This window comes from Micromys minutus (assembly GCF_963924665.1).
Source record: "Micromys minutus genome assembly, chromosome: 10".
NCBI classification, from domain to species: Eukaryota; Metazoa; Chordata; class Mammalia; order Rodentia; family Muridae; genus Micromys; species Micromys minutus.
Window position 1 is genome coordinate 48,740,748 of NC_137979.1, and position 27,031 is coordinate 48,767,778.

The 27,031-nt window shown below is 51.3% G+C and overlaps 3 protein-coding genes across 8 annotated transcripts; 2 read left to right on the top strand and 1 right to left on the bottom strand.

Moving 5' to 3' along the window:
- The first annotated feature begins 442 nt into the window (after positions 1–442).
- Positions 443–12,076, top strand: ASB16 (ankyrin repeat and SOCS box containing 16). The gene is made up of 5 exons (XM_080922760.1): positions 443–813; positions 3,127–3,394; positions 6,495–6,987; positions 7,304–7,417; positions 7,963–12,076. Exons 1-5 carry the CDS (start codon positions 513–515, stop codon positions 8,146–8,148), a joined length of 1,362 nt encoding a protein of 453 aa, XP_080778886.1. The 5' UTR covers positions 443–512; the 3' UTR covers positions 8,149–12,076.
- A 1,760-nt stretch (positions 12,077–13,836) lies between these two features.
- Positions 13,837–17,997, top strand: TMUB2 (transmembrane and ubiquitin like domain containing 2). Of its 2 annotated transcripts, XM_080924260.1 has the most exons (4): positions 13,843–13,966; positions 14,503–14,557; positions 16,082–16,645; positions 16,879–17,997. In XM_080924260.1, the coding sequence occupies exons 2-4, from the start codon at positions 14,523–14,525 to the stop codon at positions 17,237–17,239; spliced, it is 960 nt and encodes a 319-aa protein (XP_080780386.1). In that variant the 5' UTR covers positions 13,843–13,966; positions 14,503–14,522; the 3' UTR covers positions 17,240–17,997. The 2 variants fall into 2 exon arrangements, with proteins under 2 accessions (XP_080780387.1, XP_080780386.1); XM_080924261.1 differs by lacking the exon at positions 14,503–14,557 and having other exon boundaries at positions 13,837–13,966.
- An 89-nt stretch (positions 17,998–18,086) lies between these two features.
- On the bottom strand, positions 18,087–25,379 carry ATXN7L3 (ataxin 7 like 3). 5 transcript variants are annotated; one of them, XM_080922565.1, is made up of 13 exons: positions 25,157–25,379; positions 23,698–23,808; positions 23,267–23,399; positions 22,915–23,086; positions 22,633–22,730; positions 22,430–22,452; positions 22,058–22,103; positions 21,853–21,938; positions 21,479–21,547; positions 21,199–21,242; positions 20,898–20,969; positions 20,659–20,816; positions 18,087–20,570 (listed from the first exon to the last, which is right to left on the bottom strand). In XM_080922565.1, exons 2-13 carry the CDS (start codon positions 23,746–23,748, stop codon positions 20,422–20,424), a joined length of 1,101 nt encoding a protein of 366 aa, XP_080778691.1. In that variant the 5' UTR covers positions 23,749–23,808; positions 25,157–25,379; the 3' UTR covers positions 18,087–20,421. The 5 variants fall into 5 exon arrangements, with proteins under 5 accessions (XP_080778691.1, XP_080778689.1, XP_080778690.1 ...); XM_080922563.1 differs by having other exon boundaries at positions 22,058–22,124; XM_080922564.1 differs by lacking the exon at positions 25,157–25,379 and adding an exon at positions 24,465–24,992 and having other exon boundaries at positions 22,058–22,124.
- Between the last annotated feature and the right edge of the window lie 1,652 nt (positions 25,380–27,031).

The following is a 27,031-nucleotide window of genomic DNA, read 5'->3' on the forward strand; positions in this document are numbered from 1 at the left end:
ATGGATCTGGGAATGATTTCAGTTCTAGGAAGCATGAAGCAGTGGTTGTTATTATTTCTAATTCAGCAAGAGTGGTTTGGCTTTTTGGAGTCTCCACCTCCCTTGACTGAGGTCTGTGGGCTATCCTGGGCTTCTGCCCACTTCACCAGCCAATACTTCAGAGGCTGCAGGACCCCGATCCTTCCTCTGCCCCATCCTGCCCACCCAGCTCATGGTTGACTGTTTCCACTAGAAGGCTCACTCCAGAGAAGTGGGCTCGAGTGACCCTGGCTGAGGCCCTGCTGACCAGTGGAAGGATACCAGCAGGGTCAGGGGCTGGCTCAATACCATCTGCATTAAGATCATGACTCTAGGCAAACTGTTTACCAATGCAGTGAAGGGCCTATTTATAGCCTCAGCTGCTTCTCCAGCTTACCAGGAAGGGGGCAGGGTGGCTCCCCAGAGCAAGGTGCTAGCTGGGACAAGGAACAGTTCTCTGCTTAGGTGGCACTGCCCAGACCACTGGACCCCTCATGGCAGGGGAGAGCTTTCCTTTCACGTCCTCCACACGTCGTGCTCTCCGCCTACAGAGAGAGTGGCTGGAGTGGGAGGACAGGAGGAGGGCTGCTGCCCATCAGTGCCGAAGCCACAGGTACCTCCCTAGTCCCCAGGCCCGGCTCATTAGGCCTCGTCGATCCTGCCGAGACCCGGCTGTCCACAATGCCCTGTTCTCTGGGGACCTACAGCAGGTCCAAATCCTGTTCCAAGATGAAGAAGCTGCCAACATGATTGTGGAGACTGTGAGCAACCAGCTGGCCTGGTCAGCAGAACAGGGTAGGGAGCACCACCTGGGAGGTCAGAACAGCGGAACAGGGTAGGGAGCACCACCTGGGAGGTCAGAAGAGGGACAGGGTAGGGAGCACCACCTGGGAGGTCAGAACAGTGGAACAGGGTAGGGAGCACCACCTGGGAGGTCAGAAGAGGGACAGGAGTGGGGGTTGGGAAGGGAAGAAGAATAAAGACCCCACTTCTAGAATGGACCGCCCCTCATAGTCACCCTTATTAGCTCCTTCCTAAACAGTTGAGGCCAACCATGGTTTTCCTCAAACTCACAGAGAGCCACCTGCCTCTGCCTTCTTAATGTTGAGATTAAGGGCATGAGCCACTATGCCCAGCCTCCAAAATTTTTTGGTGTTTGTTTGTTTGTTTGGTTTTCAAGGCAAGGTTATCCCTGTGTAGCCCTGGCTGTCCTGGAACTTACTCTGTAGACAGGGCTGGCCTCGAACTCAGAGATCAGCCCGCCTCTGCTTTCTAAGTGCTGGGATCAAAGGTGTACGTTACCACCACCTAGCTAAAGTTATATTCTTACATAACACATATACAGATTGTAAATCTTAGTTTTAGGTGACAATTGTATGTACTACATTATTTATATAAAACTACACACACACACACACACACACACACACACACATCTCCATGTTTCTCCTATAGTTTCCTGCTATAGTAGAGAATTCCTACGAGATACATATGCATTTTTTCCTTACCCTTACTGACATTGGGGGTTAGGGAGTGCTGTTTAGGGGGGGAAAAACAAGCCCCTCCTGCTGAACTCTGCTCCCTTCCTGAGTGCTGGGATTATCGATGTGTGCCACCCACCACCCCATCCCATCTCCCTTTTCTCTTAAATTACTTTTTTATTTTATGTATATGGGTGTGGTGCCTGCATGTGAGTCTGTGCACTTCTTGTGTGCCTGATACCCACAGAAGCAAGGAGAGACCATAAGATCTCCTGGAACTGGAGTTACAGACTTTTGTGAGCTGCCATGTGGATGCGAGGAGTTGAACTCCAGTCATCTGGAAGAGCAGCCACTGCTCTTAAGGATGAGCCATCTTTCCAGCTCCACCCACCACCACCCACCCCACCCCACCCTACCCGTTCCTTTTGTTGTTGCAGGTTTTGTTTTGTTGTTGCTGGGGGTTTTGTTGCGTTGTTTTTCATTTTGCTTGCTTATGGCACTCCGAGATGGAACTCAGAGCCCACACATAGGCAAGTACTGTACTGTGGAGCCACACACGCCCAGTCCCCCTTGCTGTTTTGAGTAGCAATGAATTGATGACCTTTATGTGTTGTGTTAGGCGGACACATTTTCTAGACTGTATCCCAACTCCGCACATTTGTCAAAGTTAACTAGATACTTAACTAAATTGTTTTGAAAACTTGTGACATAGATTGCTTCAACCTCAGCCCTTCAGTCTGGGGCTTCAGAGTCCGACGAGCTTTAGGACCCAGTACAGCAGGCACTGCAGGCTCCAGGTCCTGCTTACCTGCTGCAGCCACAATGTAGTGGCTTTCCCCAGCTGCTCTGGCTTTTTCCTAAAGAATACCATCATCCCCGAAAACAGAAATCAAACTTAGCTTTTTTTTTTTTTTTTCCCCTGGTTTTTTGAGACAGGGTTTCTCTAGGTAGAGACTGTCCTGGAAGTCACTCTGTAGACCAGGCTGGCCTCGAACACAGGTCTGCCTGCCTCTGCCTCCTGAGTGCTGGGATTAAAGGTGGGCACCACCATGACCTGGCTGACAAAGTGTTTCAAAAGGCCCTTCCAGGGACTGGAGAGATGGCTCAGCGGTTAAGAGCACTGACTGTTCTTCCAGAGGTCCTGAATTCAATTGCAACTACATGGTGGCTCATAGTCATTTGTAATGGGATCTGATGCCCTCTTCTGGTACATCTGAAGATAGCTACAGTGTACTCATACACATTAAATAAATAAATAGGGCTGGAGAGATGGCTCAGCAGTTAAGAGCACAGACTGCTCTTCCAGAGGTCCTGAGTTCAATTCCCAGCAACCACATGGTGGCTCATAAGTCATCTGTAATGGGATCTGATGCCCTCTTCTGGTGTATCTGATGATAGCTGCAGTGTATTCAAATACATTTAATAAATAAACAAACAAACAAAAAGGCTCTTCACAATATATACTCCCAACTCAGGGTTTAAGTGAAGCCCCTAACCACAGGTATGGCTTGGCTATTTGTGCTCAGTAAGAGAGACCTAGGAAAGGCCAACATCTACTGTCAGTCACAGACAACTGCTCCACCCCTGCTCTCCCATACAGTCCTACAGTACTGCTTTTTCTCCTCAGGATTCTGGGTGCTGACTCCAAAGACCAAACAGACAGCACCTCTTACCATCACTGTGGCCAGAGGCTACACGGACTGCGCCCGGCACCTTATCCTGAAGGGAGCTGAGCTTGATGCCCGTATTGGAGGACGTGCTGCTTTGCACGAGGCCTGTGCCCAAGCCCATCCTGACTGTGTTCGGCTGCTGCTTACATTTGGTGCCAAGGCTAATGTATTGTCTGATGAGGGCATGACCCCCTTGCACCTCTGCACAGCTCCCGGGTCTTTGCAGTAAGTCCAGGTGGCCTGGGAAGGCTCTGTGGGGAATGTATATGTGTGTGTCCAGTTCACTTACCCAGGAGCAAAGGTGACTTGACATAGCTTTGCTGTCTTTAAAGCACCTAGTGAATTACGGTTTCACATATAGGAGGAGGCCTATTTTCTATGCACAAATGTGTATGTGTGTGCGCACATGTGTGCAGGTGTCTGTAGAGGTCAGAGTAGGGTGTCGGGTCTCCTGGAGTTGGAATCATGGTACCATGTCTGGTTTTCCTTCTACTATGAGTCAGACTCAGTGTTTCAAGACTGGCCTCACACTCTTGAATCCCTGAAGCCTCCACCTCCTGAGTGCTGGGATTACAGGTGTGTATCACTATGCTCAGCTCTCTTTGCCCAGTTATTCAAGTTTTAAATTTTGTTTTGTAGTTTGATTTTGACAGAGTCTCTTCTCTCTCTTTACCTGGCTGGCCTGGGACTTGCTATTTATGCCATACTGACCTTGAAATCTTAGTGATTGGTCCTTCTGCCTCTGCCTCCCTAGTGCTCAGATCACAGGTGGGTGCCACCATGCCTAGCTCCCCACTTTTTCCCCCTCTTACTTAGTTTTGTTTTAGACAGTTTCATGTAGCGTGGAAGAGGATAACCTCGAACTCACGATCCTCCTACGTCTACTTTCTAGACGCTGGGATTGCAGACGTGTGTCACTATACTCAGAAACCCAAACCAGGGCTTTGTAAATGCCAGGCTGGCACCCTCTTAACTGAGTTATACACCTGACCTTTTTTTTTTTTTTTTTTTTTTTTTTTTTTTTTTTTTTTTGCTGTTTGCTTGTAGGCAGCAGGATCTCATTCTGTATCCCAGGCTGGCCTTGAACCCTGAGTTATCTTCCTGCCTTGGCTTTGAAGCACTGGTATTCCAAGCATGAGGCAGCACACCTAGGGTCCTTCTGCTTTTCCAGGCAATAGGTTCTCAGGTTCCCCGCATTGTTGTGTTTACTCTTCAGTAAACTCGGCGGGCACGTAAGGACTCAAGAGACTCACAGCTCACACCTTGAGACTTGTCTGCACTAGCTGTAGATCACTGGTAGACTCCAAAGTGATCTAAATTTGCCAGCCCTACTCAGGAGGCTGAGGCAAGAGGATTGCCAGTCTGGTCTACATAGCTAGTACCTGGCCAGCTTGGGCTACATAGTGAGACCCTGACTCAATAAACAAAATTGCCAGCCCCTTCTCTAGTTCTTAGATATAACTGAGCTCCAGGTTGCTGCACACAAGCATCTTTTCACAGATTCCTTTTTCACATATTCCTTATAATATGACAAGAAGGACCATTTACTGTGGATCCCTGCTGTGAGCTTTTAAGTGTTTCTTAAGTTTGGTGTTAGAAGTCAAGATATAGGCTGGAGACATGGCTCAGTGGTTAAGAGCACTGACTGCTCTTCCAGAGGTCCCGAGTTCAATTCCCACCATCTGTAATGGGATCAAATGCCCTCTTCTGGTGTGTCTGAAGACAGCAACAGTGCACTCACATACATGAAATTAATTAATTAATTTAAAATAGTCAAGATATGTCAGCACTTAGAATCTCCTGAAGAGGCAGATCTGTGAGCTCAAGGCCAGCCTGATCTACAAAGAGTTCCAGGATAGCCAGGACTGTTCCACAGAAAAACCTTGTCTCAAAAAAACAAAAACAACAATAAGGAAAAAGAATTAAACCCAGCAGTTTGTCAGAGGCGGTGCTTCCTCAGTTCTTGGTTACTGTGGCTAGTAACCAGGATCTGTATCAGACTCGAGGAAAGGATCTCTCTCCAGTTATCCAAGTCACATTAACACAATCTGGCTTCCCAGCAGCTGCTGCTGTCTGTTTCCATTATAAATTACCATTGGTTTTGTTTGATGGTTTAGTTCAGCCCCTGTTCCATCACCACGGTAGGTAACAGCACATTTGCTACAATCGTGTGCTGGCCTATAACTTTTTCCCCAAGAACTCAGAGACTGGGAAACAGTTTCTGCCTGAAACATTCTTTCTTTTTGCTTGTTTTCTCTGAGTAGAGTAGGGAAGTCCCTAGAGGCTTCCCCTGACCTGTTCAGGAAGGGCAGTCTCCATTTTCTTCTAACACACCTACTATGCCATGCATCATAGTATACACAGGAGTGAGTTTTCCAAATCTTGCCCTATCAAAATGTTAGGAGACCAGGAGCTGGGGTTGTGGCTCAGTTGGTAGCACATTTACTTAGTAACACGCATGGAGCTTTGACCTTGACCACTGGCATCACATGGGCATGGTGGGGCAGACCTATAATCCCAGCAAGTAGGAAGAGGCAGAAAGATCAGGAGTCCAGGGTTGTTTTCTTTTTCCTTTTTTTAAGATTTATTTTAGGTATGTGAATACACTACATTAAAAAAAAAAACAAAACAACAAAAAACAGCGAAACACTGTTGCTCTCTTCAGACACACCAGAAGAGGGCATCAGATCTCATTACAGATGGTTGTGAGCCATCATCTGGTTGCTGGGAATTGAACTCAGGGCCTCTGGGAGGGCAGTCAGTGCTCTTAACCACTGAGCCATCTCTGCAGCCCTCAAGGTTGTTTTCTGCTACATGGTGTTTGAGGCTGGCAGAAGCGGGGGCATAGGTCACTGATAGCTTGTCTAACATACCTGGGTTTTATACCTAGCACAAAATAAGTAATCCTAGCATTGGGGGAGGATGTAAGGGGGGAGAGGCAGAGGCAGGCAGATCTCTGAGTTCAAAGCCAGCCTGGTCTACAGAATGAGTTCCAGGACAGCCAGGACTACATGGAGAAATCCTGTCTGTGGTTCAGGTGAGAGTAGACTTCCTGGATTCTGCCAAATGCATCCATTAACGCAATGTGTGTGCCCTTGGCTGCTGCACTAGACTATTAGAAGCCTAAATTTTTATATCTGAAAATTCAAGATACTTCTGACAGTCTCAATTGGCCCCATAACTCTGCTGTTTGTAATGGAGTTTCTGTGGTCAGATGGGAAACACTAGGCCAGACTTCCAAGCAGAAGTGTGGGAAGGATATGGGTGGTGATAGCAGGTCTTGGGGTCCTCCGGATGTCTCCCAAGCCTTGCACCCTGCCCGTAGGTGCGCCAAGTTGCTGCTGGAGGCTGGAGCGTCTGTGAATGTGGCATCGCAAGAGAGTGAAGTCACGCCCCTGCATGTGGCTGCAGCTCGTGGCCTGGAAGAACATGTGGCCCTCTACCTGCAGAACGGTGCAGACGTGGCCCAGCGCACCAGCCAGGGAGAGACCGCGCTGAACGCGGCGTGTGCTGGAGCAGAGGGGCCAGGCAGCAGCCGACAGCACGAGGCTGCAGCGCGACAGCTCCTGGAAGCTGGGGCTGATCCTCAGGCCGCAGGTCGCAAGCGCCACACGCCACTGCACAACGCCTGTGCTAATGGTTGCGGAGGTCTGGCCGAGCTATTGCTGCGCTACGGGGCAAGCCCGGGAGTCATCAATGGGGCGGGCCACACACCAATGGACTGCGCGCTGCAAGCGGTCCAGGACGCCCCCAACTGGGAGCCCGAGGTCCTCTTTGCAGCGCTGCTGGACTACGGGGCTCAGCCCGTTGACCCTGAGGTGTGCTGGGAGGGCATGAGGAAGGAGGTGCCAACCAGAATGGGGAATCCCAGGCTAGAAATGTCCTGACTGGAAGGGTCTAGAAGATCAAAAGCTTATTTCAGTGACTACAGGCCCGTGCCCATCTTGGCAGAGGGGGAAAAGGTGTCCAAAAGAAGGTATGAGTCAGGGGAACTGGGGCCAGGAGCTTGGAATGTATGTGGACAGGGCAGACTCGAGAAAGGGGAGGTTGTCTGTGGCGGCTAATATTAGCTAGCCTTGGGCTTGCCTTGGTTGGGGCAATGTAGAATTCCTAAGCTCCTATTTTCATCTCTAGATGCTGAAACATTGTGCCAACTTTCCTCGGGCCCTGGAAGTCCTCCTTAATGCCTATCCATGTGTCCCACCCTGTGACACCTGGGTGGAGGCTGTGCTCCCAGAGCTGTGGCAGGTATGTCCACTCCAAGGGCTAGAGAAGCCAGAGGTCCCTCCCTTCAAGCTTCTAGACCAGGTTCAGAGGAGGAAGATGGACCCCAGGAAAAAGGGTGAAACCCTTGGGTTCCGGGCCTGTCTAAAGCAGCACAGACAGATCTTTGATCTCCCATACTGTCTAGCCCCTGGCTGACGGACATTCATAAATCAGTCAGCTCTGATTTGATGGGAATTCCACCAGCATGTGTGGGTTGGGAGTGGCCCTTGACTGAAATTCAGTCCATGACAGGGTGCTAATGTGCTGAAAATCACCAAACTGGACGTAGTGGCACATGCCTTGTGTTCTAGCACTTGGAAGACAGAAGCAGGCAAGTCTCTGTGATTTCAAGGCCAGCCTGGTCTACAAAGAGAGTTCCAGAACAGACAGGGCTGTAACATAGAGAAACCCTATTTTGAAATATGGTCCTCTCCCCAAATTCCCTGAACCTCTACCACCAAATTATTCCCTGGAAGGGCAAAATCAGGGGTACTGGATCACCTGGTCCTCCCTTCCTTCTGGCCTAGGAACATGAAGCCTTCTACAGCTCAGCCCTAAGCATGGAAAACCAGCCAAGACAACTGCAGCACCTGGCCCGCTTGGCTGTTCGTGCTCAGCTGGGCGGCAACTGTCGGCAGGGAGCCACCGAGCTCCCCCTGCCTCCTCTGCTCAGAGGCTACCTGCTACTGTGTGTGGAGGGATGGATCCAGTGAGCTCTGAACTTCCACGTACTCCTACACCCAGCTCTGAGCAAGCGACCACTGCCTTGCACCCTCTGCATGCATGTCCTCCAGGAGCAGCTCACCCCTCCACTGACATCTTAAGCCACCAGGTGATCTTCAGGCCTTCTCAGCCTGTTCCCCAAAGAAACCTTTCACCCACCTGCCGTCTAAGCTACAGGCATGTGACCCCCTGTGCAGGGGGATTTTTCTTACCACCTACATGCCTGCTCAGCCCTTTTCCTAGTGAAAAGGCCCGTAGTTGGACTTGAGGGCTTGTACCTCTAACCCTAATACCCAGGAGGCTGAGACAGTAAAATTGTGAGCTACCATGTGGTTGCTGGGAATTGAACTCAGAACCTCTGGAAGAGCAGTCTTAACCGCTGAGCAATCCAGCCCGAGGCAGTAGAATTTAAGTTCACAGCTAGCAAGATCTTGGGGGTGGGAGATCCTGCTTCCCCACCTGTGTGTTCTATACAGACTCTGGGTAGAACTTCGAGAAAAGGCTGTTTAGTTTTCTTCTGAACTCTAGGCATGGAGCCTGAGGCTTGGTACATGCTAAACAAGTGTCTCATTACAGAACTACACAACCCTAGTTCTTTTTTCGTTGTTTTGTTTTTGTGGGTTTTTTTTTTTTCACATTTTTTTAAATTGGAAAGTTTATGTATTTACATTTCAAATGTTATCCCGTTTTCCAGTTGCCCTCTCTCCCATACCCCCTCCCCCTGCTTCTATGAGGATGCTCCCCCTCCCACTTACCCATTCCCACCTCAACACCATGGCATTCCCCTATACTGGGGAAACAAACCTTCACAGAGCCAAGGGCTTCTATAGATGCCAGACAACACCTCTAGCTTTTAGTGAAGCCCATGTCCTAGATGCTGGAATGAACCTTTTTTTCCCCATTAATTTATTCATTTTAACATCCCAATCGCTGTCCCCCCTCCCCCAGGCACTGGGTCCCTCTCTCCCTTCCCCTTCTTCTCTGTTAGAAGTCACAATTCTGTCGGTTCCTTTCACTAGCTCTTCCCAACCTTCTGGCTAACGTGAAAACGGAGCAGGGGCCTGGGATGGAGCTCAGTGATGAGCACTTGCCTGGTGTGCGGGAGGCTTGATCCCGACCCAGAAACAAGGAACCCAAACCTCCACAGCGGGTGATGTGACATCATTTGGGGGGTGGAAGCCAGAGTTCAAGAACGGCCTGGGCTACATTAGACTCTGTCTCAAAACAAAACGGGAAGAAAAACCTCAACAAGATGTAGACAAGATTCTGTTGTATGCTCTGACCTCCTCTGTACACAGGCCCAGCAATGCAGGCTCAGTAAACTAGTTACCACTTCCAGAACTGAGCCCTTCTTGGAAACTTGTTTCCAGGAGTGATGAACACTGCTTGGCACAGTCTTCCCCATTTTCTGGCCTGGACAACACTCTACAGAACTTTCATTTGTGACCACTCCCGTGGTAGCACGCTTTTCCTCTGTGCATGCTCAATTACTGCTTCAGTGAGCCAGAGACCAGGGCTGTAGTTTTCGGAGAGGCATTTATGATGTGCCCTCCCTCCTGCCCCAAAGTTGCATGGAATTTTTAATGGCAGTCGCTCTAGAGTGGCTTCTGGGGCCCAGAAAGCTAGAAAGCTGTCCTCTCTTACTTCTGGACCCAGAGACAAAGGTGTGATCAGCCGCCCTTAGGAGGAAGCTTTTCAAGGCAAGCCAGCTCTATGAATTCGAATAAATAATTTGTGCACAGAACAAATGCATGGACATTGTCAGGTTTAAATGTGACTGGAGAGCCCATGGTTCCACTTTCATTCTCCTTTTCGTCCTTCTGGGGCTTCCAAGTTTTCTGCCTTGAACAGGTGGTACTGGTGACATGAAAAAAGTTATGGACCACCAGCCTTCCCCCAACCCCCAGTCCCCCTCCACGCCCGAGCATGAAGTAGCTATCCCAATAGAGAATAGAGATACTTATTTGACCTTTTGCTAGGGATCTCAGTTCCTAATCACCAGTTGGCGTTACCAAGCCGACAGCAGAGTCACATGAGAAGCCCTGGGCCTGCTTCCTGGGGCCTCTCCCCAGTCTCCTCCTCCAGGGAATTCTGACTACAGATTCCCGTGCGTTGGCACAAGACAGGCTCTGCCCTGATTCAGCAGAGCAGGAACCACCTGTTTCTGGATGGAAGGCTTGCTTTAGTTCCACAGAGCCAAAAGGTCCAAGACAGTAGCTCTCAACCAGTGGGGTGTGACCCAAAGGACCCCTTCACAGGGGTCACTCAAGACATTTATGTTATAATTCATAACAGTAGCAAGATCACAAGTGGGAAGTAGCAATGAAAATATTCTTATAGGTTGGAGCTCACCACAACATGAGGAGCTATGTTAAAGGGTCACAGTGTTAGGAGGGATGAGAACCACTGGTCTAAGAAGGAAAAGATGGCCCCCTAGTCCTAAGTTGGGATCTTTGCTTTGAAGATGTTGCTTTTTTCTTTTCATTAATTTATTTATTCACTTTACATCCCAATATCAGCCCTCCCCCTCCCAGTATCCCCCCTCACACTGCTCCTCCCCCAGTCCTCCTCCTCTTCTCTTCTGAGAAGTGGGAGGTCCCCCTGGGTCACTGTAGGACTGACTAGTTACGTCATTTCCTACTGAGAACTGACAAGGCAGTCCAGTTAGGGGAACAGGACCCACAGCCAGGCAATAGAGTCAGGGACAGCCCCTGTTCCACTTGTTGGGGGACCTACATGAAGACCAAGCTGCACATCAGCTGTGTATGTGTATTAGGTCCTAGATCCAGCCAATGCTTATTCTATGGGTCATAGTTCTGTCTCGTCTCTGGGAGCCTCCAAGGCTTTTGTTCTCTTAAAGAAAAGATATGCTGGATTATATGTACTAATCTTGTAATAGGCAGAGATTTTTTTTTCCAATTGAAAAGAAGGAGGTTATGGGCGGTTTTGCTTTGTTTTAGATCCTATTTGTGTTGTGTGTGTGTTCAAGTGTGGGGATGCCTGCAGAGACCAGAAGATGGCACAGGAACCCTGGAACCAGAGTTCCAGGTGGTTGTCAGAACCTGGAAGAGCAGCAACCACTGAGCCATCCTCCCAAATGCCAACTTTCTTTAATAAATAACAACACCATAAACAGGTAGAAGGCAAAATACTAGAAAGCTATTTGCAACTAAAGATGCCATTCTTAAGCTGGGCATGTTAGTGCATGGCTTTAATTCTAGTGCTCAGGAGGCAGATCTCTGTTAGTTTGAGACAGCCTGGTCTACAAAAAGTTACAGGATAGCCAGGACTACACTGAGAAACCCTGTCTCAAAAAAAAAAAAAAAAAAAAAAAAAAGCCAAAACATTAGATGTCATTCTAAGGGCTGAGGAGATGGAGCTTTTGGTAAAGTGTAAGTATAAAGACCTTTGTTTGATCCTCAGCACCCACATTAAATAATAATAATAGGTATAAAAATAAAAAATAAATAATAAAAAACAATTAATAATAATAATAAATCAGGCCATGGTGGTACACACCTTTGATTCCAGCACTTGGGAGGAAGGGGCAGGTGGATCTCTGAGTCCTAGGCCAGCCTGATCTACATAACAAGTTCTAGGACAGCCAGGGCTACATATTTACATTGTCTCAAAGTAAATAAATGAAATTAAAAAAAAAAAAAAAAAGGCCAGGCACAACTGTATGCATGTGTTATGGCAGTGCTAAGAGGTGAAGGAGGATGGGTCCCTGGGGGTTGCTGGGCAGCTAGTGTATCTTAATTAACTCCAGGGTCAGTAAGAAACATTGTCTCAGGAGCTGGAAAGATGGCTCAGAGGTTAAGAGCACTGACTGCTCTTCCAGAGGTCCTGAATTCAAATCCCAGCAACCACATGGTGGCTCACAACCATCTGTAATGAGATTCCATGTGCTCTTTTGGTATTGTACTCATATGAATAAAAATAAATATTTAAAAGAAAAAGAAACATTGTCTCAGAAAGTATGGTGGAGACAGCAATTGAGGAAGAAGATTCCTGAGGCCTGCATACGTATATACCTGCACACACACAAACACAAGCTCACACACAGGTGCCAGGTAGTGTGGCAGAGTCATTTAATTCCAGCTACTCCAGAGGCCAAGTCAGGCACAATACAGTTTAAGGTCTTCCTGAGTCTGAGAGAGAGAGTTCAAGGATAAAGTGGCCAACTTCCTGAGATCCTGACTCAGAAAACCAGAAAAAGCAAAGTACAGTGGTAGATGCCTAGGAGGCAGAGACAGGAGGGCCAGGAGTTCAAGGTCAGCCTGGGCTACCTGGAGAACTGTCTCAAAAGAAACAAACACCTAAGTCTCAAAGTTCAATAGTTTAGGAAAAATAAGGAGAACATTTACAGTGTCAGGAAAAATGATTAAGGAGGGGCCAGTGAGATGGTACGGAGGGAAAGGCATTTGCCACTGATGACATTAGTTTAATCCCTGGGACCCACAGTGTAGAAGGAGAATCAAGTCCCACAAGTTGTCCTCTGTTGGGCTGTAGTGTACACATCTACATATACACAATAAGTAAAACGTAATACCTTCTTTAAAATTACCAAGAAGTTGAGATCTATCCAAACACTGAGTTAATCTCATGGTGGTACCTAGATGGAAAGCTCAGAAGATCATCCACTACACTGGTTCTCAACCTGCAACTGTATTCAGTGCCTTGTGTTGTGGTGACCCCAAACTGTAAAGTTATTTTTGTTGATACTTCCTACAACTTTAATTTTGCTACTGTTATGAATACTAATATAAAATCTGATATGCTACTTCTGAAAGAGTCTTTAGACCCAAAGGTTGAGAACAGCTGTGCTACTACATAAGGAACCAACAGACTAAAAATAGGAAAAACTAATCCAGGGTGATAGACTTGAAGAGATGTGTCAGTGGAGAAGAGCACTTGTTGCTCTTTCCAGAAGACATGAGTTCTCTTCCCAGCACTCAAGACTGGCGATTTACAACCTCTGGTATCCCTAGCTCCTGGAGATCCAATGCCCTCTTCTGGCCTCTTCAAGCTCACATACACGCGAGGCATATACATAAACAAATACAAAAAAGAAAAAAAAGTCATTTTAAAGAGGGCACTGTATTTGTATCTCTCTAAAATGCTTTCCGGCTTTATCAAAGCTATATGAGGCAGAAATCTTCTAGTATTTAATACTTTAAACTGTATTCTTGCCTGTCTCCTCGAGTAACAACCGTCTTAGAAGTGAGAAACATTACCTTACCGCTCCCAACATTAGAGCCCGGTGCGTATTGGCCAAGCAGTAATGAATCCCATTAGCTCTGGAGCTCGAGAACCAATCCGGAAGAAAAAACCACGCGGGAAAGAAGGAAACCTAGCGGCGGCTGGTAGACCAGCAGAGCTCGCCAGGGCAATCTTCCAAAGCATAAAACCACGCCCCTCCCACAAGCACCTCCCCTACCATCTTCTCTTTTGGCCCCGCCTCTGACCTCCAGGCGGCCCAAAACCACGCCCCCAGTGGGCGTGTTCTTACCGCCGGAGGTTCGAAATCCCGCCAACAATGACTCCGCCTCTTCTGCCGCGGCGCGACCTGGCCCTTTTATTTAAAGATTACGTTTACGTCAGTCCGTCTTACGTAGCTTTGCGTCATCAGTGCAAGGCAGGGAGGCGGGACTTCCTGTCCCGGATGCTAACAGCTTCCGAGAAAAGCCGGAAGAGATCGGACCCTGGACAGAATCCTGAGTTGCCAGCCCCTCCCCTGACCCCTACGGAAAGACGAGTACAAAGACTGCCCTAGCGAAGTCAAAACAGTTATCCTGGCTTTGTCAGGTGAGGCTCTCCTTCCCCATCGAGACAGTAACAATCCAAACCCCCTTTAATTTCCCATGACTACTCGCGTCCTCAAGCTCCGCCTCCTCCCCTCTGCCCCGCCCCGGAGTTTGAGGGGTGTGGATGGTTTGTGACCCCCTACCCCTGGACCCCCGCTTCCTCATCTGACCCTAAACCTCCACTGGCCGGGAAAGTTGGGCTTGGGCACTGCGACTGAAACCCGGAAGCCCCTCGGTTCGGGGGGCTCATGGACTCCACTGCCAAGGGAATAGGACCTCTCAGACGCAGAGCCTTCACCTCAGAAAAAAGCACGGTTCGGGGTCGTCCACGGGCTGAGGAGAAAGCTGAGGCCTTGGATCAGACAGATGCAGGGTCCTGTCTGGCCCCTGCCCACGGCAGTTCCCTGTGTCCTCCGTTTTCCATCTATCTTTGCCACAGTTTCCTTTTGTGTAAATCACGGTTCCTGACATTAACCTTACCATCTGGGGTTAGTTGTGGGAGTGAGACGTAATTGCTATCATTTGTTTATTGAACAGTGTTAATTATTTTTGCTTCGATGATTTCACGTCATCTTCAAAACAACCTTATGAGGTAGGTAACCATTTTAAATGCCACTTTACTGATGAGAAAGCTGAGGCTTTAACAACGTTGTTGGAAGTTGCATAGCTAGAAGAGGGGCTACACAGTGATCTGTAATTGCTTCTCTGACTCCAGGACTAATCTGTTCAATAAGGTTGTGGAAACTTCGAATGTTGGTGTGTTCCACAAATATTCCTTGAGCAGCTACTGTGGCATTGCATTAAGAGGTTCGAACAAAGAGATGAAAAGATGGACAGGTTATAAGTATAATGATGTTTTATGGGTGCTGTGAGAATAGTCTGATAATCACCAGATGGATTTGCCCAGAGACAGCTGTGAAATTAGACTCTCTAAGGAAAAAAGAAGGTACTCCGAGGAATATACAGAGAGCTTCCTATGCTTTCTCAGAAGCCGCAGAGAGGGAGAACCTTTGGAGCACAAGGCAGACTGAAATAAGGATTGTGGGAATTGTTGGGAAATTTTTCCAAATAATTTCTACTTGGGGAATGGTTTTCTTGAAGCTATCTCACGTAGCCTAGGCTGGCCTTTAACTTGCAATGTAGTAGAGACTTGTCTTGAACCTCATATCCTACTGCCTTTATTTCCCAAGTTCCAAGATAACTGGAGCATATGCTAGAACAGTGCTTGGTTTTGCAGTTGTAAACCAAACCCTTGGAGATCAAAGGAAGGTAGTTTTTCTGGTGACTGCTCTGTGTGGCTCCCCAGAATTTGCCAGAACAGTTTAATAGACAGACATGTCTGCTGATAGTCCCAATATATTTCTCTATTTGATGTGATCTGATTCTGTCCTTGATAGATTACAGTGTGTTTATTTATTTGGCTCTTGACATCAGAGCATGAATGAGTGTGTGGCCATGAATGAGATGTAATCAAAGGACAATCTGACAAGGATGGCTGCACAAGGCCTATGAAGGAGTCTTTTTATTCTCTGAAGCTACCATTGAGGCTGCTGGGGAGGGGGTGTGTGTGTATGTGCTCGGTCACGTGTTAGAAATCCTAGAGAGCCTTCAGGCTTAAAGAAGCAAAATGTAAGCTGGGCAGTGGTAGCAAATGCCTTAAATCGCAATACTCAGGGGCAAGTGAGTTTGAAGCTAGCCTGGTCTATAGAGCAGGTAGTTCCAAGACAGCTAGGGCTATACAGAGAAACCCTGTTTTGAAGAGAAGCAAATGTTCTTTCTCCATTATTCCCCAAATTAAAAAAAAAAAAAAAGTGAGCAATCAGCAGCTGGTGACAAGGTTGTGAGGCTTTTCTGGTGACCCGTGCTCCTTGTGGGCACAGAATCTGACAGAGTTTCACAATAGAGGTCAAGGGGCCAAGGGTAAGTCCTTAGTTTGAGACTGAGGGTCTGCTACTGTTAGGAGATTGGCTGTCATTCCTACACAATCCCAAACCCCCATCCTTTTTCTTTCTTCTTCTTTTTTTTTAACCCCATCCTGACTCAGAACCTAAACAAACTAGAAACCTGGTTATAACCCTTCAGGCCCTGCTGATGCTATCCCCCTTTGTTCCTGCAGTGTGGACCCAGTCAGCAGCCAGGCCATGGAGCTCTCTGATGTCACCTTCATTGAGGGTGTGGGTAACGAGGTGATGGTGGTGGCAGGTGTGGTGGTGCTGTCTCTAGCCTTGGTTCTAGCCTGGCTCTCTACCTATGTAGCAGACAGCAGTAACAACCAGCTGCTAGGCACCATTGTGTCAGCAGGTGATACGTCTGTTCTCCACCTGGGGCACGTGGATCAGCTGGTAAACCAAGGCACTCCAGAGCCAACAGAACACCCCCATCCATCAGGGGGTAATGATGATAAGGCTGAAGAGACCAGTGATAGTGGGGGAGACACCACTGCAGAACCTGGAGCCAGGGGAGATGTGGAGCCCAGCCTTGAGCATCTCCTCGACATCCAAGGCCTGCCTAAGAGACAAGCAGGCCTGGAGAGCAGCCGCCCAGATGCTCCTCTGGGATTAGATGATAGCGCCTGCCTCTCTCCCAGCCCTAGCCTCATCAATGTTCGGCTCAAGTTCCTCAATGACACCGAGGAGCTAGCTGTGGCCAGGCCAGAGGACACTGTGGGTACGCTAAAAAGGTGAGTAGGCTGGAAAGAGGGCAGTTGCTCATGACGTGTGTGCCTCAGGTGTTGGTTTCCCTGAAGAAGTTGGTGCATATATGTGAGCAAAAGAGGGATTGTAAGGGCTGGCATCTGCTAAGGGGAAATGGGAGACTTCTGCAGGCAGACCACCAGTGTTTCCATGCCCTGTTTGTTGGTCCTAGGTCTTTATAGCTTTGTGTTTTATCCACTTTCTTCTTTCATCCTTGTAGCAAATACTTCCCTGGACAAGAGAGCCAGATGAAATTAATCTACCAGGGTCGGCTGCTGCAGGATCCAGCACGCACACTGAGTTCCCTGAACATTACCAACAACTGTGTGATTCACTGCCACCGTTCACCCCCAGGGGCAGCAGTTTCTGGCCCCTCAACCTCCTTGACCCCAACCACTGAGCAATCCAGCCTTGGTGTCAATGTAGGCAGCCTCATGGTGCCTGTGTTCGTGGTGCTCTTGGGTGTGGTCTGGTACTTCCGTATCAATTACCGCCAGTTCTTCACAGCGCCTGCCACTGTCTCCTTGGTTGGAGTCACAGTCTTCTTCAGCTTCCTAGTATTTGGGATGTATGGAAGATAAGGTCATCGGGAGACAAAGAAAGGCATGGTCTTCCTCCTTCATGGCCTACCCCCTTTCCTGGCCAGAGCTGGGCCCAAGGACCTGGGAGGGAGGGATGGGAAAGGTATGGTGGGTACCCTGTCCATAGGACGCAAGAAGGAGGTATGTGGCCTCCCCCTTCAGGTTCATAGGGTACAGATATCTCTGCAAGCACAACTCAGGTAGAAACAAGGATATCATCTTCCCTCTTTTGGAATCCCAAAGTTCAAAGGCCAAGTTCAGTGAGAAGCCTGGGTTCTGGGTCTTCCCTCCTGGCTGCGGCCCTAGCCCAGTATCTTGCATGTCTGTTCCCTCACCCCCCAGGGTTGCTGCCAGGACAGCTCAGCATGGCCTTAGCACACCTCCGTAGGAAACCTGAAGTACCCTGCACTCCTTTGATGAGTGTGGACTTTTGAAATTAAATTCACAGGGACAAAGACTGCCAGCTCTTCCTATAGCACCCAGCGGCCACCACCCCCTTGTTTCCCTTGTAGCAGGAATAGGATATTTTGCTTTCTTTTAAAGCACTTTGCTTGCCCTTTTTTTCTAAATAGTTCTGTATAGAGCTCAGGAAGAGGATTGGGGGCAGAAGGCCAAGCCACAGCTGCTGCTAACCTAGGCCTAAGACTGCAAGAGTACTGGCCCTAATCCAGTGCCCTGCCCAGTTCCAAGGATGAGCTCTGGGTATAGATTGCCCTTCCCTAGGCCCTTAGATGGCCAATATGAATGAATAAAACTCCATTTTGTGGCTATGGAGCCTCTTTGTGACTGCTCTGCTCTCGGCAACATGGTAATGAGTGGGTAGGCCAGGCTACCAACGGGAGATGCAGTTTATTTACACCAGCAGCCATGGGGGCAGAGGGGGATACACAGCGTTTACAAAGTTAGCTACCTGTACAGGATGGATTACATATGCAAAAATAAAAATCTCAAGACCACAGGACAGCGTGAGCCCCACCCCCCTCCCCCAATGACCCCAGCATGCGGTAATGCCAGGCGGGTGGCCCCTGGGCATGCGGGGGGGAGTGATGCATGGAAGGAAAAGCCACCGGCCATGGAAATTAGTACAGAACCCCCCACACACAGACACATGATAGGATACGGGGTGGACACCTAGCCAGGGTGGGAAGGATGGGAATTGAAACCCACACAGCCTGCTGTTAGAGGGAGAGAGTGGGGAGTTCCTAGCCCCTGTTCAACTACACAGTAGGGAGGGCATACTCCCCAGAAGGAAGGGGCTTGTTCCCTCAGGGTCCCTGCTGGACCAAGCCCATCTCTCACCCAGCCTGGGCAGGGGGTTCTGCCCTGAGGGTGAGCCAAGGAACAATGGGGAAGTTTCTGTGGACAAACCAGTTCCCAAACTACTCCCTCCAACCAGAGAGAGGGAACGGGGAGAGGTGGGAGAGCAGAGTGAGTTGGCCTGAGCTGCAGCTACTTCTCTAAAGGGATAGGGGCCTGGGCCGGCTTGCCCGACCTTCAGCAGGTTCCCAAGCTGTGCTTGGTAGTGGGGCCGGCCCGAGAACCTTCTTTCCCCCTCTAGTGAGAAGGCTATGGAGGGCCAAGGACAGAGGGGCCCAGGCCCCAGGATTTATTCTAACTCCTGCCAAAATTAGTTTTGACTTTTTAAAAAATAATCACAATACTTGGGTTAAAAATCAATTTGTAACCAGGCATCAGCCACAATGAAAACCACCCTGGGGGAGACTGGGGTTCTAGACAGGGTACTGCAACCCTACACTGTTGTTCCCTTAACCCTCTGGGTCCCTATCCCAAATCAGTCCAACCAGTCCTGGGTACTAGCTACCCAGCATTGGGAGTGGCTCCTCCTGGGAGAACAGAGGACATGTATAGCAAGTGCCAGAAAACTTGGCTCAGGATCAACCCCATCCCGGTCAATCAGCCCACAGCCAGATCTTCCAGCTCCAAGGTGTGATGGTACCTGCTTAGAGGTGGGATACAGGTCAGACAGGTGGATGCTCTGACCTGACAGTCCCAGAGGGGCAAGAGCACCCATCCAAGCTCTGCTGATAACCCAGGGCAGAGACTACCTTCTTATCCCACCCTACTCCTAGCAAAGGGAGAGAGGCACAAGATTAGGGTTTTTCCTCAGAGCCCCAAACCACAAGTACAGAATAAATAACTTAAAAGCGGCAAGGAAGGGGAAACAGGGCAGGCTTTAGAGCGCTGAGAGGAACCGAAGCTGGTCAAGATAAAGGGGTGGGGGCAAGCAGCAGCTGGGAACTCAGGCTGCCCCAGCAGGGCAGGGCAGGGGGCAGGATAGGAGGGAGAATACGGGGCCACCCCAGGAGGGTGAGGCTGGGCCCCTTCCTGGGGCAGGGAATGAGGTAAGAAACATTTCAAATAAAGCAGCACCGTCCCTCTCACCTGGGCCGTTCCTCACAGCCCTGGGGCAGGGAGGGCAGGGGGCCACTCTGATACAGGCTCCCTCTTCCTACCCTCCCCTTCCCATTCCTTGAAGCTGTAAAGGCTGGAGGCCCTTTCCCGGCACCCAACAACAAAAGGACAGCTCCTGCTGCCAAGGAGGCCCATGGGGACTGAGGGGAAAGGGCTGCCCCCCTGTGAGGCAGTTCTGGACGCCCACCTTAGCAGACAGCGCTGTGCCTGCTGACCCCGGGGAATGGGGACATCTGATAGGATTCTGCACACAAACAGGACATAGCAGCCCTGCCCCTCAGCTCCAAGCACCGGACCCTTTCACATTGCTGAGGGCAGCCAGGGGAGGCTCCCTCTGGGCTCAGCTTCCAACCCAAAGCCGCCTGGGTAGCCACAATGCCCCTCGGCAGGGCTTAGTCCAGTTCCTGGGGTAGGGAGCAGGCAGTGCCCTGGCACAGTGCCCAGGTCAGGCCCCCAGCCTAGCTGGACATCCAGTAACTCACAGAATAAATAGGAAAACCGCCTCCCCACCAAACTTATGTCCAAGGCATAATATGTCCAGGTCTGAGTCCCACACGCCGAGGGGTCATGCTTCATTGCAGAGGATCCTGACACCCCCCAGGGGCACGTAATTGAATCCTCTGCCTGCCTGGCCCACCAAGCTTCCCAAGCCCAAACCCCCAGCAGCTGTCCATATGCCAGGCTATGCTGCCTGGGTGGGGGTCGGGAGAGAGGGCTCTCTCAGCCAAAGGCAATTCCTCGCACCCATGTCAGTTGATGTCATCATAGATGCTGGGCGTCGGGGGAGCCGGTGGCTTTGGCTTTTTCTTCTTGTTGGATCCCAGGCCAGAAGCAGTCCCTACCAAGTTCAGATGGGATTTCTTTTTCTTAGTTTTCCGTGATTCAGAGCTGTTGGTACCTGCAGCAGAAGAGGCACAGGAATGAAAGTGCAGTTGTGGAAGAAGGGTGCCCCACTGCCAAAGCCCAAGATTAAGTGCATGGTATACCTAAACCCCATCCCTGATTTTCACTAGTCTTGGAGGAGCCTGAATCAGACGGTGAGAGATCAGAGGAGCCGTCCCACTGAAGCCGGCTGATGAGGGCTTGGCTGTCAGTCATGTCAAAGCCATCGTTATCCAAGGAGCTCTCTACCTCTGGAAGAACGCTAGAAAGAGGAGTCAAAGAGACATGTCAGGGAAGAGAGAGCAGCTACCTGACACACCACCCTTCTGGAAAGGTTACTTACGCTGAGGGCCCAAGGAAATAAATCCGTACGGTTCGCCTCTGTTCATCCGTGTGCTGCGGGCAGCGTAGTGACCTGGTGGGGACAGAATGATCAGACCCTGACAAGGCAGGGAAGGACTTCAGGAACTCAGGTGAAGCAGAAGCTGGAGGGACAGGGAAAGAGTCAGTGGTGAATCCCCAGATGGTGGCCTAGTAAGGCCTATTAGATGAAGGGAGGGTAAGGATGGGAGCCCACTGCTCAGATCCAGAGCTACTCCCAACCCATGCCCAGGATCAGCCCCCTTTTACGTTTCTAAGCTCACCTTGTGCACATCTTCTTGGTATGTTCAGAAATCACTCCACATTGCTGGAAAAAGAACACAGCTGAAAGGAGGGGCAGGAGACCTATTGGAAACACTAGATGCTCCCTCTGCACCAACGCTAGACTGAACAAGCAGAAACCAACCCCAGACCTAGTGGACTAAGAAGCCCACTTCCACAGAAAACTATGGCTCCTGCTGCTATGTCACCTGTCTCCTTCAGGGCCCTAGGCCCTACTCATTGGCCAGCCCAACCAAACCCCCTCCCTCTCCAGTTACACACCGTAGTGAGCAGGCTCCGCAGCTCCTCTGGCCCCAGGGTCTCATAGCTGATCCCAGTTGAGTTGCTATACTGTGAGAGAACCAAAGGTACAGGTCAGAAGTAAAAAACAGGTCAGAGAAGTAAAAAGAGGGCAGCCAGAAAAGGAGTGGATAGAGAAGCAGTTCCTCTCACCCCTGCCTCCAAGTAATTTTCCAAAAGTCCTTCCAACCTACCTGCACATAGGCATGGAGACGGGACCCACAAAGAACATGAACACCCAAGACTTAAACACCACTACAAGCACTTGTAGTTGTCAGCATCCTGGCCTCACTTGTGCAAATCCCAACCACCTCACAAGAACAAGGAGAAGCATACCAAGGACAGCATCTACTCACCTTAAAAGGATCGGAGTTGCTAAGTTCCCCTGAAGAAGAAAAAAGAAGGGGAAGGGTGTTTGATGCAGAGGTACAGACAGAGAACCCTGAAAATAACCAGAGAGGAAGTGGGGGTGACAGAAGGATCACAGGCCCTCCCTCACCCCCACTATAAGCCCTGTAATAACATAGCTAGAAGCGCCCCGGTGGGTCTAGCCCCACTTACCATTTTTGTGTTTTAGAGACTTGGATCTTCGAGGGGAATTAGGGTTCTGGAATGGGAGATACCATAGCTTTGGGGAAAGGGCAATGATAAGGGGGAGCCGAGATCCCAGGGAAGGAAAAAAGATTTGACAAACAACCTCAAACGAATACTATTCTTCCCGGTAAGAAGACTGACTATTTGTTTATATTTCCTCCTCCCTCTCACCAACAAAACCTCTGGAGCTCCCCTGCCCGCCAGACACCCTTACTCCCAAACCCAGAGATGCCCCTCAGTGACCTCACACTCGAGTCAAAAGACCTGAGAACTCCCTACCCAAAAGGGAGAGTATCTGTCCTTCACCCAAACTTCCCCCATGCTCGCCCCAGCTCTTACCTTGTCTGATTTTCTCTTCTTGGCTGGGGGACAACAGAATAAAGAACACAGTTACTTTTACGTTCTCGTCCTCAGAACATTTATGTTTCCAAAAACTACATACATTCTTCCCACATCAAGACATCTTATGGCAAATGTATACTCTACTACTATTTTCCCACTTCACCCCAGCTTCTCCCAGGTTTCCCCAGACCCCCAAACACCTTTCTTCTCTGAGCCATAGGACCAGTCATTGTCATTGATGTCATCGTTGTCTTCTTGGTCACTCTCAGACTTGTTCATATTGTTGCTATTGGCAATCCTGCCCAGAGTTGAGAAGAAAGAGGGTCAAGGCTATCACCCGTCTGCACATGAATTTATAGTGAAGCATGTGAGGACCAAGTATGGCCCACCCTCTGTACCCTACCAGTGTCCCAATGAGACTACACTGAGGAACAAGTTACATAAGATACGCGTTACTGGTGCTGGAAGCAAGAGGTTCTCACCGACGGTTGGCGATTCGGCTGCTGTTGCGACCCATTCCCAGGCACTTCTCCAGGTGGGGGGCAAAGCGGGAAGCAGCAATACTGCGGCTGCAATTGGGGCAAACACACTCCTTGCTCTTCCACTGGTTGAAAACCTGTCCAAAGATGTCCAACCCAGGCTGGTCCACGATCTCTGGGGACAGGAGAGGTGTGGAGATCAGAGCGGGCAGGGTACCCTAACTTCTTGTTCTCACCTATGACCCCAGCCAGGCTCATAGGAGCTCCAGGCTCTGCAAATAGGGCAGTTTCTAAGGAACCTTCTAAGCCTTTTCTGGGCAGAGCTAGACCACTCCCCTTCCACCCTGAAGCTCACCAAAATCCTTCATGCTATCAGGGTCTGTATCATCCAGGAAGAAGTAGCCACACTTGACAGCCCGGTGTACTTCAAAGCAGAATCCCAAACAAGAATCCTCGACCAGGTCAGCATATATCTCCTGAGCGATGGCCTGGGCCCCAGGAGAAAAGACCAACATCCATGGTCAAAAGGGTGGCACCCCTCCTCGCCCGAACAACTCACCAACCACATCTCCTGCCCTGACTGAACATGCTGCTTTCCCTCACACTTTCCTGACCTTGATTTTTTGAGTTCCTTCTTCCTCCCAGATCCTTGGGCCCTTTCAGCTGGCTATTCCCTCTAAGGAACAAGGCTGACTACCCAAATTCCTCCTTTGGCATTAATGCCAGATTTAGCGACGCAGAGACATCAAGAGAAAGAACTAGAGGCACACGTGGGGGAGCCCTCACCTCTAGTTTGCTGTTATCCAGGCCAGACAAAGACATTTCCTCCATTTTCATTTGTAAACTCTTGTGGAGACGGCGCTCTGACTGCTCATAGCACAGCGGGCGGCAACACGGCTGCACACATGGAGGTGGGGGTGTTGGTGTGAGTCCAAGACACCTCCAGAGACTGCCACCTCCCCTCCCCACCTCCAAGCCCAGGGCTTAATCCAGGCATCAGAGTGTCTCCCCCCACCAAGGCCCCAGTTCCCTAAGTCTAGATGGTCCTTCAGGGCCTGAAAACCAGAAGTGGCCTAGTCCCTTCCAGGCCTAAGCTCAGGCCCTGAACTATACTGCCTTGCCAATCAGACTCTAGGTCTATAGGAGGCAGCAGCTCATCTCAGGTACCCAAAACTCAAACCCCTCTTTGATACCCATGGTGCAATGCAGCAGGGGGAGGAGAAGGAACTCTAAGGCCTCAAAGCAAACCCACAGGGTGTGGCAAAAAACTGCACAGACTCCTCAAGACAACCCCCCTTTCCCTAAGGGCTGTCAGAGTCACCTCTGCTTTCAGCCAGGATGTCCACTTGGGGGGGTACTGCTACCAGAAGTAGGAATGGCCCTAACACCCTACAACCTTCACCCCACTCTGTCTTCTCTTAAAATAAGCCTGCCACTCTAGGAGCGGAACAGAGCCCACAGAAGCCTACAGGCAAAGGACATTTCCAGCCACCAAGAACATGAGCAGAGGAGAGTCCCGTGGTACGCACGCGAGGAGTGGGCACTCCCCTTACCTGTTCTTTTAGATCGCACCCTCCCTCCCTCAGGACCAGCCCGGAAGTCTCTCCAAGAGCCCCAAAGTCCAGAAACCCCCACCGTAGGATTTAGAAACAGTGCCCACAGTTCGGGGCCCCACTCAACAGTGGGTACGAGTTTAAGGAGCTGCCGGCCTCGAGTGGGGTGGGGACTGACAAATGAGCCAGGGGCACTGGGAAGGGGAGCAGGCCGTGTCGCGGCTCTTCTCCCGTCCTTGCGGCACTGCTGCTGCATCATACCGACTGGGGGGAGGAGAGCCGAGCCGCCCAAGGCCGGCGGCGGGCCGGGACAGACCGACCCCCAGAGAGTAAGCAGAGTGGGGCACGTCCCGACCCCTCTAGGTCGCCGCCTGCCCAGATCTCGGACGGGCCGGGGAAAGGATTCCGGGAGGGTGTCTCTATTGTCCCGGGGGCTGGGGCCTGGCTCCCTAACAAAGGCCCCGCGCCCCCTCCCCGGCCGGCCCTGCCCCGCCCAAGGAGGACCCAGCCAGGGGGAGACCGGGGGGCCCCGGCCCGGCCGGGAAGCCGGGGAAAGCCGGGCGTTTCCGCGTCGGCCCTGGGGGAGGGGAAGGGGCGCTGACCCAGACCTGGGGGGAGGGGGCCCAAGCCCCGCCTCGGGCCCCGCCCCCCGCCCCCCGCAGGCCCCTCCCCCGTCCCTGTTCCGTACTCACCCCGCCCGGGGGGCCGCGCCGGGGCCCGGCGGCCTCTCAGGGCCGCGTCCTCCGGCGGCGGCGGCGACGGCGGCTGCTCCGGAGCCCCATGTCCGTCGGTCCGTCCTCGCCTCTCCCCGGGGCCCGGGGCCCGGGGCCGGGGGGTCGGGCTGCCCCCCCGCCTCGCCGCCTCACCGGGCGGCCATGGCCCCTTCCCCTCCCTTCTCGTCCCGTCGCCGCCTCCTCCTCCTCACCTCACCCCGCCCGCGCGCAGTCCGCGCGCCGTCCGCGCGCCCCTCCCCCCGCCCCCCACTCCAGCCCGCCTCTCCCGGGCGGGGGGTGCGGCGCGAGCCCGGAGCGCGCGCGCGTGCCGCGACCGGAGGATGGATGGATGGAGCGAGCGAGGACGCGAACGTGCGCGCGCGCGCCCCTCTCCCCCCTCCCTCGGCGCGGGCGCGAGGCCAGGCGCGAGCGCGCTCCAACCTCCTCCTCTTCCTCCTCCCGCCCCTCCTCAACACCCCGCCCTCGCCCTCCCTTCCTCTTCCTCCTTTCGCTTTCGCGCGCCCAGCGACTGCTCGCGCCTGCTAGAAGGGCCCGAGCGCGTGCATCTGCCCGGCGGCCGCAGCTCGGCAGCATTTGCTCCAGGGGGCGGGGACCGGGAAGGGAGGAGGGGCGCCACGCCGCCGTCCAAAGTACCGGCGGACGGGAACTGGGGGCGGGGAGATAGGCGGGGTCTCCGTTAACAAGCTCGGCCAATCGCGGAGTGTCCTGGGCCCAGAAGGCCCAATAGGCTTGAGGTGGGTGGGGCAGCGTTCAAGGTGAGGTGCGCGGTGCGCCAGGGGCGGAGACTTGGTGCCGTCCCGGCCGGCTCGGGGGCGGAGGCAACGGGGTGGCGTCGAAAGAGAGCGCCGGCTCCCAGCCGAGCCTGGGACGCCTTCCGGCCCAGGCATCCCCGCCCTTCCCGCTGGGCTCCCTGCTCTGCTCCCTGGCCGCTCCCCACTTTGACCCCGAGGCATACAGTCAGTTGTGTGAAGAGTCTGGGCTTGAAATGGGGTGCAGTTAGGCGCTCAGCAAGAAACACCCTTAAAAGGGGGTTGGTTGGTCTGCATTCGTTCTCTCGGTTTCTGAGTGGGTCACTAGCCACCCCAGATCCCCGAACTGAGAAGAGCTAAAGAGAGAAGGTCCACTGCGGAGCGCAAGCTGCGCCCTTCTGAGAGGAGCGCGCTCCCGCCCTTATCCTAATTTAGATCCCACACCTGCTCGCCTTTCCTGCTTCCGGAGCCCACGCTGGACCCTCCACCTCTCAGACAGCCTACTTGGCACGGGCCAGACTCTGCCTACACTAAATGCTGCTCCACTGGGAGGGCCTTTATCCACGTACTCTTGCCTCCTTAGCTTCGTTTTCTCAGCCACCCAAGGTGTTTAGATTTGCGCTCACATCTACGTGGCCGTATCTACTGCCTCGAGACTGCCGCGTGACAGCCCTCTAGTTTCAGATAAAATTAAACTCTGAAATCTCGTACTTTGGTTCTTCACTCTTCAGCAAACATTTGTGGGGGGTCGTTGGTAGATAAATTCGAAGCTGTTAAGACAGCACGTTAGTTTTAAATTTAACTTGGTGGACCAGGCAAAAGAGCTTCTTATGCCTCTTTTATCCATTGCCAGAGGGTTCAATGATTGTACCTATCTCATTGGAAAGACTTAACAATTAGGTTTATGCCCAGCCACTCCTTTTACCACAACATTAAGGAGATAGAGGCAGTAGGATCTGTGAGTTGAGGTTAGCCTGATCTACAGAAATACTTCCAGGGCTATATGGTGAAACACCATCTCAAAAACAAGCTAAAATGGAAGTCAGCATAGAAGAGACTCTTAGATGTCTGGTAATCTTAACTT